This window comes from Hydra vulgaris, chromosome 01 (genome assembly GCF_038396675.1).
Source record: "Hydra vulgaris chromosome 01, alternate assembly HydraT2T_AEP".
Taxonomy (NCBI): Eukaryota; Metazoa; Cnidaria; class Hydrozoa; order Anthoathecata; family Hydridae; genus Hydra; species Hydra vulgaris.
The window spans coordinates 18,650,001-18,663,548 of record NC_088920.1 but is presented as its reverse complement, the minus strand read 5'-3'; the positions used below and the strand labels follow the sequence as shown (position 1 = coordinate 18,663,548).

The 13,548-nt window shown below is 25.2% G+C and overlaps 1 protein-coding gene across 3 annotated transcripts in view; it reads right to left on the bottom strand.

The window, feature by feature from the left end:
- LOC100210424 (phospholipid-transporting ATPase IF) overlaps positions 1-13,548 on the bottom strand; it is a 55,715-nt gene that overhangs the window by 36,456 nt on the left and 5,711 nt on the right. For all 3 annotated transcript variants that reach the window (XM_065787539.1, XM_065787537.1, XM_065787538.1), the window contains 10 exons: positions 8,803-8,943; positions 7,799-7,888; positions 7,328-7,414; positions 7,137-7,244; positions 6,087-6,218; positions 5,304-5,407; positions 5,176-5,217; positions 4,100-4,164; positions 3,772-3,853; positions 250-382 (listed from right to left, as the gene is read on the bottom strand). In XM_065787539.1, coding sequence (XP_065643611.1) covers positions 250-382; positions 3,772-3,853; positions 4,100-4,164; positions 5,176-5,217; positions 5,304-5,407; positions 6,087-6,218; positions 7,137-7,244; positions 7,328-7,414; positions 7,799-7,888; positions 8,803-8,943 — 984 coding nt within the window. The remainder of the gene's footprint in view (positions 1-249; positions 383-3,771; positions 3,854-4,099; positions 4,165-5,175; positions 5,218-5,303; positions 5,408-6,086; positions 6,219-7,136; positions 7,245-7,327; positions 7,415-7,798; positions 7,889-8,802; positions 8,944-13,548) is intronic.

Sequence of the window (13,548 nt, the reverse complement as noted above, 5' to 3'; positions counted from 1 at the left end):
AAAAAAATATATTTATAAATAAAAAAAAAATATATTAACAAATAAAAAAATAAACTCAACATAATGAAAAAATTATAAAAATGCAAACTAAAACAGGGTAAAAATTAGTTTAGAAACAATTGCATTAAATAATATATTATTAATTTTTTTTTTTAAATGATAAAAACATAAAAATTTAAAAATGAAAACTGATTAATAAATATTTGACTAATTTTTTTTTGCAAAAAAAAAATTATGAATAAACCTCACCAGGTTATAACTTTCAAGTAAATACCATCCTTTTCCTGCATCTGTTTTTTCCCATAAAGACTTTATTATAACACAAATAGATGCCTCAAAAATAAGCAGTCCGAGAAAAATCAACAAAAAAGTGTTCAACCCTCTAAAAAATATATGATAGTATCATAAAAAATATATGATAGCATCATAAAGAAACACTGATATCATTAAGATTAAAACTATTTATAACTTAAATTAATGAAAATAAAAAAAATAAAGAAAACAAGAAATAAAAAAAATTCAATAATAACAAACTTTTTGTTATCATTGCAAAAAATTGATGTAAAAGTTTATTGTCTGATGATAAAACCAAATAATCTCAGATTATTGAATCTCAGAAGTTTAGGTTCGATTAACAAAGTTAGGTTCAACTAATAAAGACGAACATTTCATCTTTCATATATGCTCAAGATTTTATTACTTCTCCGAGGAATTCCTCTAATTCATCTCATGAACCTTATGATCTCTTTTGGTTATCTAAGCTAATCCGCTGTTTTCATATCAATTAAGTTTAATTCAATCCTGTTCCAGCTAAAGTTATTTTTTGCTATATAAAGTTTTCTTGCTTAGTACAGACAACTGATCTTAAATGTGATCTCACTTCTGTGAAAGCGAGGGGCTTTCACAGAAGTGAGATCACATTTAAGATCACAGCAACAGCTAGTGAACAAAAAACTCAAACAAAACTAACTTCTTTACTGCTAATGATTCTTGCAGTGTTGTTGAATCAATGAATTAATGAATGACAACACTCTGACTTGGTACATGACAGTGATGCCTTTGTCAATGGCACACTGATTCTTTTCAGATTACCTATGACCTCTCATAGAAAAAATATAATCTATGCTAAAGTTAGTATCTGTTAAGGTTGCCTCTTCTTTTTGTGCTCACCATCTCCCTGATTCCATTTTTTCTTATTCATTCTTGCATTAAATATTGTCTTTTTTTATTCTTTATTCGAAATTTTTATTTCTAGCTTCTTTTCTTGCACATTAAACCTTTAAAACTCTCTCTTAAATTTACTAACTCAGAGCATAAAATAAACTTAAGTTCAAAATTAATTTTAGAAAATACACTTTTTTGGAAACTTTTATCCTAACTCATAAAGCTTAAGGAGGATCTGGCACTTTTGGCACCTCTTTTACTAAACGCGCATTCTGTAAGAGCCATTGCTGTATAATTTTTACATAAATAATTCAAAAAATTAATTTCAAAAAAAGTAATGTTAAACCTGCTTACAATATTTGGACAAGACTCTTGAAGTTCATGTTTATACTTTTTTAAGCATTTTTTAAGCATTAAGCGACTGACAGATGAATTGTTGAAAAAACTACCATTTTGTGTACCAAACTAATGAGATTTTTAACTTGCTCTACAGCAAGTTAAAAATCATTGAACTGTTGTGTCAGAGTTTTGTACATATAAACTGGTTTCTCATGCTTTACACAAATAAAATTGATCTTTTACTTCAAAGTATGACTTGATAACTATAGACTTATTAAGTTACAATATAACTTAATTACAATTACTATTAATTACTTAACTACAATTACTATTAAGTATGACTTAATTACAAAGTATGACTTATTAATTGAAGACTTCAAAGTATATCTTAAAAAATAGTATGTAAAAATAGTTGAATAAAAAACAATGGTTTGTTATGACTTAATAACTGTAGACTTCAAAGTATGACCTAATAAAAAAAAGTATGACTTGATAACGGCTGCCATTGTTTAAATAGAAATTTGAAAGAGTTTGCAAAATCAAGTCAATTTAAAAAAAAAAATTTCTAATTTAATTGCTTGACATGTAATTGACTTTTCTAAATTTGATTTTGAAGTGAAAAAAAAGTACAAAGAATCAAAATTTATTATCCATTTATTATTTTATTATCCATTTTATCCATTTATTATTTTATTTACATATTTATTATATTTACTATATATTTATAATTATTATATATTTATTTGTATATTTACAATGGAGTTGGCTTAATGGAGTTTTGAAAAGATTAATTATTACAACTTTTTTCTTTGTAAATAAAAGTTTAATTTTTGTTCAAAAAAACAAATAATCTATAAGAAAAGCTGTTTTAAACTGCACCATCAGAACTTTGAGCAAATTTGTCTTCGGAGCACTGTGCGCAATCGTCACAAACATATACGAATGTGCAATTTTTATTTCAGCTATCTTTAAAAAACTGAAATTTTATAACAGCATGCTTATTAGAGTAATCAAACTCTAATAATTTTAGAAAAGTGTAATTGAAAGTGTAATTAGAAACTAAATATATATAAATAATATAGGGGAAGTGGGGGCATAACCGTATATGGAAGCACAACCGCTTTTTAAAATTTCTCTTTGAAAAATCAAATATGGCAAAAACAATACCATGCATAGGTAAAACAGTTTCTTTCATTTTGCTTATGTTAAAAAGAGTGCCTGTTGCATTTCTGAGAAGTTGTGCATAATGTTTATTTTGATAAAAATATTATATTTACATCATATTTTTCCAGACCTTTCTTTTGAGGAATAAGCAATATTTGATTTTAGAATTAAAGATATGTGTTATCAGCCTTATTTTATCAAGTGAAAACCATTTTTGATATCAACATAACCTAATAAGCAAGTTATGAAACTGTATTCTTTCTAAAACCTTTCTAAAATTAGATTTTGTATTTTTTTATTTCATTTTTATAAATGAGTTTTTGACTAAAATATAAAGCTAAGAGTATAAATCAATATCTTGTTATATTTATCTATATCTGGTGATTATTATATTATTATATATTGTGTATTTTTTAATTTTGAAATATATATATATATATATATCGAACGAGAAAACTCAGACTGTAAATACAAAGAATGCCTACACAGTATGCAAACGTGCAACAAATTCAGCAAATAATCTGAGCTTTGACAATTGTAAATTGTCAAAGCTCAGATTATTTGCTGAATTTGTTGCACAAATGTACCACGAAAAGTGTACCCCTAACAATTTTTGTGAGGGTGCGGTTGTGCCTAACAATGAGGGCAAAACCGTTTTTTGCACTAAGTGTAATTTTTGTGTAATAACATTTTCAAAAACCATTTAATTTTTTTCTTAATTGCATCAATTTGAAGCTTAATAATGTGGTTATTGAAATAAACTGTTAAAAAAACACATTTCATTTTTATTTTTATATAACATTAATCCAAACATTACAGGGAGGGTTATGCCCCCACTTCCCCTACACACATATATACATATGCAGTGCCGCCAAGAGGGGGGCGAAAGGGACAGTTTGTCCCGGGCTGCTGTTATCCAAGGGGCGCTAAATGAAAAGAAGATACCTAAAATAAAAAGATCCTTTATCTATTATATAGAGAAATTTTGATAAATAAGGGCGCCAATCAAGGTTGCTGTCCCAGGCGGTATGACGGCTTTTGGTAGCCCTGTACATATGTATATATGTTATTAAAAAAATACAAATTTGTAGTCTTAAAACTTACTTTTCAACTTGAGAAAATTTTGATTTCTTAGACTGTTGGTTTAAAGCCATTTTTGTCTCTTTTCCAGTATATACAACTAAACCTGAAATTTTAAAATACATAATTTCAGGTCCTAATTTATTAAATATGATAAACAAGTAAAACAAAAACATTAAATTTAAAAACATAATAACTAATAAAATAATATATAGTTTTAATAATTGATAAAAAAAATTAATTTAATATTAAAAATTAATATTGTATAAAATTAAATATTTTAATATTTTGTTAAAACATATATAGTAAATTAAACGAGTTTAATTTAAATGAGTTGATTATTAAACATTACCATAAACAAAACTTGTATTCATAAGCTTTGAACCTCTCAATAAAAGATTGCTAAGGTCAAGAGAACTAAAACAAATATTGAAACACTTCTAAATTTATTCAACAAAATAAAAAAAAAATAAAGTTTAAATTTCAATTAAAAAAATAGTCAATGTAAATAAATATATTATACAAATAAATAATTTTATAACTTTTCTGAAATAAAATAATGAATAAACAATGTATTTATAATATAATTTAAAAATTATAAAAAATATGAAGGATATTTTAATCAATAACATGCTAGTCACAGGATATCAATTTTAAGTAAACTATAAAAACATTGGAACATGAAACTTAAAGTCCTTTTTATAGACATTTATTCTTTAATCTGAGCTAATTATATAAAAGTGATATAAAAATATGAATAATTTATATAGATTTCTAAAGGAGATTTCTAAAGAAATGTGACTAGTAAACTGGTAAGGGATATTACCTTATTAGTAATACATGTATGTAATGTAGTATGTATGTTTGCAGCCCCTGGAAATAGGAAAGATAAGGTTGGCAAAAATTTGCCGACCTTAATCTGTGTGAGGTAGACATCAGGTTGGCAAAAAAAAAGTGAAACAAAGGTTTAAACATAAAACATAGAAACGAGATCGACAATTTTTTACCAATCGGCAGTTAGGTAGGCATTGGCAAATGCAGACCCTAATTCCGAGGACTGTGTATGCAAATACATATCTAGTATATGTGTATGTATGTATTTATGTATGTATGTATTTATACACAAGTTATATATTGATATTAACTGCTTAATATCATTATATAATATTTAGAACCACTATTACTACTACAACAACAACAACAACAACAACAACAACAACAACAACTACTACTACTACTACTACTACTATATAAACACACATACATATATAATCTTAATAGATAAAGCAGGAAACATGAAAGCATTACATAGCAAAATTAAAGCCATTGAGTTACACCAGCAATATATACATGCAAGCTTGAAAATCATGTCTCAATACTAAACCATTGAAACTTTTATATTTTACAATAAAGTTAACTTTATCTTACTATGCAGTTGTTGAGTCACCAAAAATCATTCTTCCATTAAATCTAAAAAATAAATAACCAATCAAAGCCAAGATAATTATAATACATTTAAAATTTTATTTAAAAATAAATAAAAAATCTTGACATACTTATACATGTCATATTCAGGATGATCACACTCCACACGTGCTTGGAAGTTACTTAACTTAGAAGGGCTGTTTAAATGAGCAGTTTTTTGCAGACTGTAACGAGCCTAAATGTCATTATTGTTTTTAAAAATATTATTAGATATTTACATAATTAACATAATTTAACGTAATTTACATAATTTCTTTCCAGTTTTTTGCAGATGGTAATGAGCCTAAATGTTATTATCGTTTTTTTTAAATATAATTACATTTTTTAATTAATTATGATAATCTAAAACATCAAAACAATCCTTTATCTCATATCAATTGTTATTCATAATCACTTCGTTATTCTAATGTCTAAACATTATATAATTAATCTTTGATATTCTTCATCAAAAGGGTTAAATGTACTATTAACTGTTCTATGACATTTACATAATTAACGTAACAAAATTGGCATAATTGACATAATTTCTTTGTACTAAATAATTTTATAATTTTTATTGAAATATTTTTTGTTTGTTTGTTCCAAAGATCATTTAAAAGAAAAAATAAGTGATAACTTAATAAAAAGAGAAGTAATAAACAAAAATAATATTTTAAAGAACTGCGAAAATAATTTTAATGAGTTTTAACTTAAATAAAATAAAATAAAAAGTAACTAGACAAAACGAGAAGTGAAAATAATTTTAAAGAACTAGTTATAAAGCACTTAATACTAAAATTTTTAATTATTACAAAAAATAAAAACTCTAAACAATTAAATAACTATAAAAAAACTAAAATAAAAAGTATTTAAACCTTTAAGTTGGTTTCTCCATCAAGATTTGCTGTCATGATACTACAATCGCTACCATCTCCTTCTGATGTTGAAATAACAACCATATCACAAGGAAACTCTTCTCTGTCTACAACTTTCACAATATCACCAACCTAAAAAATACATTTGCATTTGGGTTGGTGATACTGTGAAATGTAACACTTATCCTACAGTTAACACCCACCATATAAATGCTTGAGGAGGGAGGCAAGAGAGAAAATTTTTGCAATTGGATTTTTTTTAAGTTATAAAACTGGGACTTGAAACTATAAAAAATATTTTTGTATGAAGGGGTGGGTGGGTGCTGGGTGCATTATGTACAAAATATATATGATTTATATTACATGAATCTTTTACACTTAAAACTATTAAAATAATTTATGATTGATCAATTGATCCAACTGATGCTTTTTTTTATCATCAATAATGTTGATTAAGTTAAACGAAAACTTAAAACTGTTATTCTAAACCAAGCTATTAACTAAACAAAACCCGTAACTTAAGTTAGTCAACTTTTTTTTCTTTTTTTGTTTGTTTGTTTGTTTGTTTTTTTGCCTTGTTTAGTCTTAACTAAACTAAACTTAACTTTAAACAAACTTTTTGGTCAAACTAAAATAAGTTGACATTTTATCTAAAAATTTAGTTAAAAAAGTTAGATTGGAAAGTTAACTTAAAAGTTAACTTTCCAATCTAACTTTTAACTCAGTTTAAACTTTTTAGTTAAACTAAAAAGTTTAAACTGACCAACTTTAGCAAATTTAGTTGACTTTAGCTCAACTAAAATATTAGTAAGCTAATTTTAGTCAAATAAAAAGTAAGCAGATTAATTTATGTTCAACAAAAATGTTAGTCTACAGAAAAAAGCAAAAGTACATATATAGTGCCTTGTCTACCATTTTGAGCCAGCATGCCGTGACTTACAATTTATACTGCATTTATAACTCCATATCATACATATATTGTCTATTTATTATACATATGTTGTTTGTTATTTATAATAAAACAAAAATATTTAAAAAAAAGAAATTTACTTTTAAGTATTTAGAATAAATATCTTGTTCTTCTGAGTTTTTGATTACTACAACTTTTCTGTTATTGACTTCTCTATCTGCTTTATGACGAAGCCAATCTTCATAACCCTTTGAATAGAGAAAAACATTTAAATAGATATTTTTTTGTTCCATTATGTGATGAATTCAAAATAAGTAATAACACTAACTACCTGTTTGATAGCAGTAACCACTATTACAAAAAGTAATGGTAACAAACTTGTCATTGGACTGACTGGAGTTCGATCTCTTAAAGCAAACTAAACATATTTTTTGATTAGTTATTACATCTATAAACTTTTACTAATAGGCTCTGGTAACTAAACTTATAAATTAAATGTATTATTTATTTAGTTAACACAATAATAAATATACTCTAATATATAATGCATAATATATATAAATATGTAAGCCAATATACACTCTAATACAATAACAAATGTATAATTATTTGCAATTATTTGCATACATATAACAATAAACTGCATCTATAAAAATAATTGTTTTTTTAGACATCTTAAACACATCTTGCAGAAAAGTTTAAGATCTAAAACTAAATGTCTAAAACATGACATATAACACTCAAAAATAATACATATTTTAGACATCTAAAGCACTTGCATTAGGAACTACCTGAACCCTACCTGAACTATCACAATGCACAAAAAATAAAAGTTTGCCACTCTTCGAAATTGTTCAAAAAGATTCTTTGCTGGAAAATTCCAAACTTCGTACTATAAAAAAAAAACATACAAAAAACTAAAAACTAAGGAAAAGGTTATAAAACAGCATCTTCTCTTTCAAATTATTTTATTCAGATGTGACTAAAGTGGGTGGCAAAGAACAGGAATGGTAAGATGAAGTAAAATGGTAATGAAGTAATGAAAGGGGTGGTCATAAAATAAGGTAATGGTAAAAACGGATGGTCAGGAAATAAGATGACAATAAGGGTTGGTAATGAAAAAAATACGAAAACCATATTGATCAATTTGAATGTTAGGGGGAAAATGTGAATTGCTTCTATTGCACACAGCATTTAGCTGTATGCAGTAGAACCAATAGATCTTAAAATGGTAGAGTTCTGAAAATAAACTAAAATGGTTTCGGGTTAAATAACAAACACAAGTTGCTTTAATTTAATTATTATTTTATAACTAGATTATAATTTTTAGTAAAATTATAATATATGTAATTTCAAATTATTATAATTTTCTTTGAAAACAATATAAATAAGAATGATGTTGACAAAAAAAAACACAAAAAAAAAACGCAATTCACATTAGTTACTTATTGGTTTACTTAAATTATAATGAATTGTAATTTAAATATTTAAAATATTTAAAAAAAAAAAAGAGAACTTAAAAAATTAATATCAGAAAAAAAAGTTTGTGAATATTTTTTTGCATGATTCCAAATAGGTAGTTTAAACTGCAGTAATTTAAATGTTTTTCTTTTTTTCTGATTATAAATTCAGTCCAGAATAGAAGCTCCTCTATTCTGGACTTGTCTTTTTTTTTAAGTAACATTAGATAAACCATCTTTTGGTTGCACTTTTTATTTAACAAATAAAATTATTTAATGAATTTTTAATTGGCTAAATAATTGTAATTGTGCCATCACAAAATTACTTAGAATAGTTTTTTCAAACCTTGTAAGTCTTGACAACATTGTCAGCATAATGTTTTACTATTTGGTGCACAGCAACACCTTCTTCACCTGAAGGAATATTCTGATTTGCATAAACAATACGAAACTCTCCAAGATCAGGAGGCTGGAAACATGGAAGTTTCTAGAAAAAAAGTTTTTTTGAAAAAAAATAATACTTGAAAATTAGGAGAGAAAAATAATACTTTTAAAACTTTATTTTTTAAAACTTTATTTTTATTTATATATATTATATATTAGATAACTTATTATTTTTTAAACTTTAAAAAAAATCTTTATATCGCATATGAAGAAAAAAAAAAAAAAAAAAAAAGAAGAAGAAAACAATCAATTTAATTTACAGCATTTTTTTTTTTATCAAATTTTTTTAATGATTTCTAACATTTTATTTTTAAGTTTATTTTTATACAATTTATTTTTAAATATTTTATACAATTTATTTTTAAGTTTTTTTTATTTTATTATTTTTATCTCGAAGGTTTTATTATTTTTATTTTGAAGGTTTTACTATTTTATAATTTTTATTTCTAAGGTTATATTTTTTTTATTTCTAAGGTTTACAAACTAGTAGTATATAATCATCTATTAAATTGTTTTTTTATAATTATAGTAATTGTTAATAATTATTATAAATTATAATAATAATTATAATAATTTTATAATTATAATAATAATAATTGTAACTATTGAATTATCATATTTAACATTCAGGTTTCATAATAATTTATAATTAACTTAATTCATTAATTCATTAACTATTTATAATTAACATAATAAACATTGCTAACCATTGGTCAACTATTATCTAACCCACTACCATTCTCCAGTTGATAGCAGTTGCTATATGTTAAAACATAAAGCTTATATTCATGTTTTTGTACTTACAAAAACAATGCTAATTTATAACACTAAAAACAGTTTGATAACCAATCTAACTCTCGCATGATGGTGTACTAAAGCAAAAAAGCGCTTCTGCATATGTCTATTGGTAAAAAGAACAATTTATTGGACCAGGGTTTTTCTCTTTTTTTTTGTTTTTGAGAACTGCGTATTGAATGGGACAAAAAAATTATTAAATGGGACAAATATAAAAGATTGAAAAATAAAGAGAGGTCTGTAGTAAGTAAGTCAAGCAAGTCAAGCAGTAAAAGTAGCTTTTATCACTTTTTACTGCCTATTGACAAACCTTATGAATTTTATTTAAAAAAACAACTTAATAAAGTTGATTTAAAATAGAAAAATGATTTTTTTCTTTCAAAAATAGTGCAGTGTAAAAGCTTGAATTCCCATTGGAATTCCCATTACCCATTGGAAACAAGAAAATATATGAACTAGCATTGTTTTTTTGTAATTGAGTATCAAATAATCAAAAAATAAAACTTTAAAAAAAGAACTGAAGTAAAACTGACTGTGACTTTAAATATGAATACATCTGAAGAAATACATCATTTAAAATACATTAAGTCAAATACTGTTCTAAAACCAAACAAAATCACAAAGATGCATGGTCAGATGTATGTGTCTGAATTGTGCATGTGTCAGGTGTATGTGTCTGATGTGTCTGATGATGTGTCTGCATTTTTTTCACAGGTTTTGAGCACTTATTGAAGCACTCACAAAAAATCAAGTGAGTAACTTTTATATCATAACAAATACTCTGATTTTCATCAAATAACTTATAAATCGCAAATAAACTGCAACAACTAAAAACACTTGAATTGTAATCAACATAATAAGAGCATCTTGTTGACATCATTGTGGACCAATCAGAAATCTATTACTAATGTTTATTTATAAATGTACTAATTAGTTTTTTTTAATACTGAGAAAAATAAACTAAGCTTTAAAAAAGTTAGTAAAATGGCTGCAAACAAAAATTAAGTTATTCTATTTAATAAATTTTAATTGCAAAATTAATAAAGAATCAATTCCAAACAATGGTGTCTGATTATACTTCACAACAAAAATTACCATTAAAAACAATTTCCTTTCAGCCTTATCCATAATTGGTTTGGAGGTCTTAAAGCATTGCCATTCACACTTTAAAGGTTTTTCCCTGAGTAAATAACATTTCCCCTGAGTTTAGATTTTTAAACTATCAGAGTTTTTCCTGACTTTTTTTCTTGCATACTTTTTTATCAGCTCTAAAATGAAACGCAAAAAATTGTTTTTTAGTTAAAAACTTTATCAATAAGTTTCTTGTTTGCATTTCTAAAATTGAATCTAATTCTGATTCTTTTTCTGTTTTTTCACATTTTCTTTTCCAAGCAGTTGACTTCTTAAACTTATTTAAGTTTAATTTTGTGTCATTTTGTAAAAGTATAGAATATTAGAGCAAAGTACTATAATATTAATCTTCAACAGATCTAAATCTTTGTTTAAAATACAGCATGTTGTTAGAGGTAAAATTTAATTGATCTTTGGTGGTGTGGTCACACTTTCTTCTTTTGCTCCTCTAAACTGATTTGGTACTATTATCTGGCTGACTTAACTGATAACATTAAAGCATTTGTGATATTGTCAGGTTGAACATTTTGAGAAATAATATGATCTTTACAACGCAATAAGAAACTGTTGAACCTGACTAAACAATTTCATTTAAAACCACTTATGCTGAAACCCTGTTTTATAAACGCTTGGCCATAACTTAAAATTAAAATTACTTTGATAGTAAAAGAAAGTTCCTTATGTTTGACTAAACCCAGTTGATGAAGATAAAAGAAATCTAAAGGAGGAATAATAATAGTGGCAACATAAACAGATTTAATCATTTGAAATTGAATTCAGAAGTGAAAAAAAAAAAAGGATTTCAGATAAAAGAGTACTGTGGGAAGGTCAGCAGAAAGTTATTAAAAGGTATTGGTCAATTATAAAATAATTTCTGCTAAAAAGCAAGAAATCAGATAAAAAAAGATTTTAAGAAAAAATGAATAGTAGCTCCAAAAAAAGCAACTCAAAACAAGATCCATCAGAGGATGTCAAAAACAAGATCCATCAGACGATTTCAAAAACAAGATCCATCAGAGGATGTCAAAAAAAAATCAGCAAAACTTGCAAAAAAAATCAGTTTTTATGTAAACGTTCAATAAAAAATGTAAGAAATTATTAAAATCAATAAGTCACTCAATTAGCTTCATTGTGCCAAAAAATTACTAAGATAGCAAACTTATGATACAAAGTACCATTGTTTTGACAAGCCATTATTATGTTCCAGATGGGTCATTCATTAGAAAAACTTTTTTTTGATCCATTTTAATTAAATATTAATAATAACAATTTAATTTAACTATAAAAAGACTTTTTAGGGATAATAACAGATCTTTATTTTATTCTACTACTAAAAATAGCTACTATACTATACTAATACTAAAAATAGTCTAATTAAATAGCTTAAGTATAAAACATAAAATTAATTTTAATATTGAAAATAACCAAACCATATAAATGTAACAAAAAATGTACAACTTTATAAATAATTACTGATAATGCTAGGAATCAATTACCCTTACTTCGAGGGGGCTGTAAACTTTGCAGGGTCATAAAAACTGAACACAATTTCTTTTCACTCATAAACTACAATTGTAGAAAACAAAAAAAAGTTTTGTTTGGCTGAAAATCCAAAATTGAAAAAAAACACTTATTCATAATACTTTATTGCTTCTGATGAACTAATAGGTGTTTGCAAAGAACTTTATCTATATACTCTATATATTGATCAATATATTCAAAGCATTCCCAGAATCAACAGTCACTTTTGTTGCAAAAGTGACTGTTGATTCTAGGGATACATTAAAGAAAATCTGAATATATAATAAAGAATACATTTAAGAAAATCTGAATATAACCATTTTGTATGAGAAATATTGCAAAAAATGTTTTAAATTACAATAATGATAAAGATTCTGTACGTCAGCATATTCAAAGCATTAACAGAATCAACAGTCACTTTTGTTGCAAAAGTGACTGTTGATTCTAGGGATACATTTAAGTATTCCCAGAATCAATGACAAATGCGAAAATATAAAAATGAACCATTCACTTAACTTAAATGAAAAAACAGTACATGAAATTCACACAAATAACAGTTACAACTAATTTTTTTCATTTGACTGCGCAATGCCCAATATTAAAAAAAAATTATAGTGCAGTCTGGTCAGAACTTACTAGTGGTCAAACAAAAAACGACATAGCTAGTGTTCTTGTTAAACTCAAATAGTTGCAGATGAATTTCACGCAAATAAGATTTGTTTATAGAATGACTCTTATGTAGTACAGAACCGAAATAGTTATATTTTATTCCAAAATAATTCACAAATGAAAACAATCATTTATAAACTTTGAGTGTTGAATACAAAACTGAGTTTAGTTCTGAATGGAAATTGGAAAATATTCTCAACTATAACATCAGAGTCAAAAATTCAAATAATAAAAAAATTGCAAATGATATAAAGTTTGTGCAATCGAAGGTGTTTAAAAAAAAAAAATCTCAAAAGAAAAAGTAAAAGATCAAAAGTAAAAATCAACGTTGAAATTTAAGTTGCACTTCAAGACTTCAAGACAAAGAACATATGTCATCAGTCATCAGTCTAACAAAAATGCATCTAGTGTTTAATGTTAACTGTTATCAATATTTGTTTTCCGCAACTTTCAGCTCTATTGACAACTTGGTTCTGCATCACTTTTTTCTTAACTTTTTTTATGAACTTTTGATCATATAAAAAAAAATATC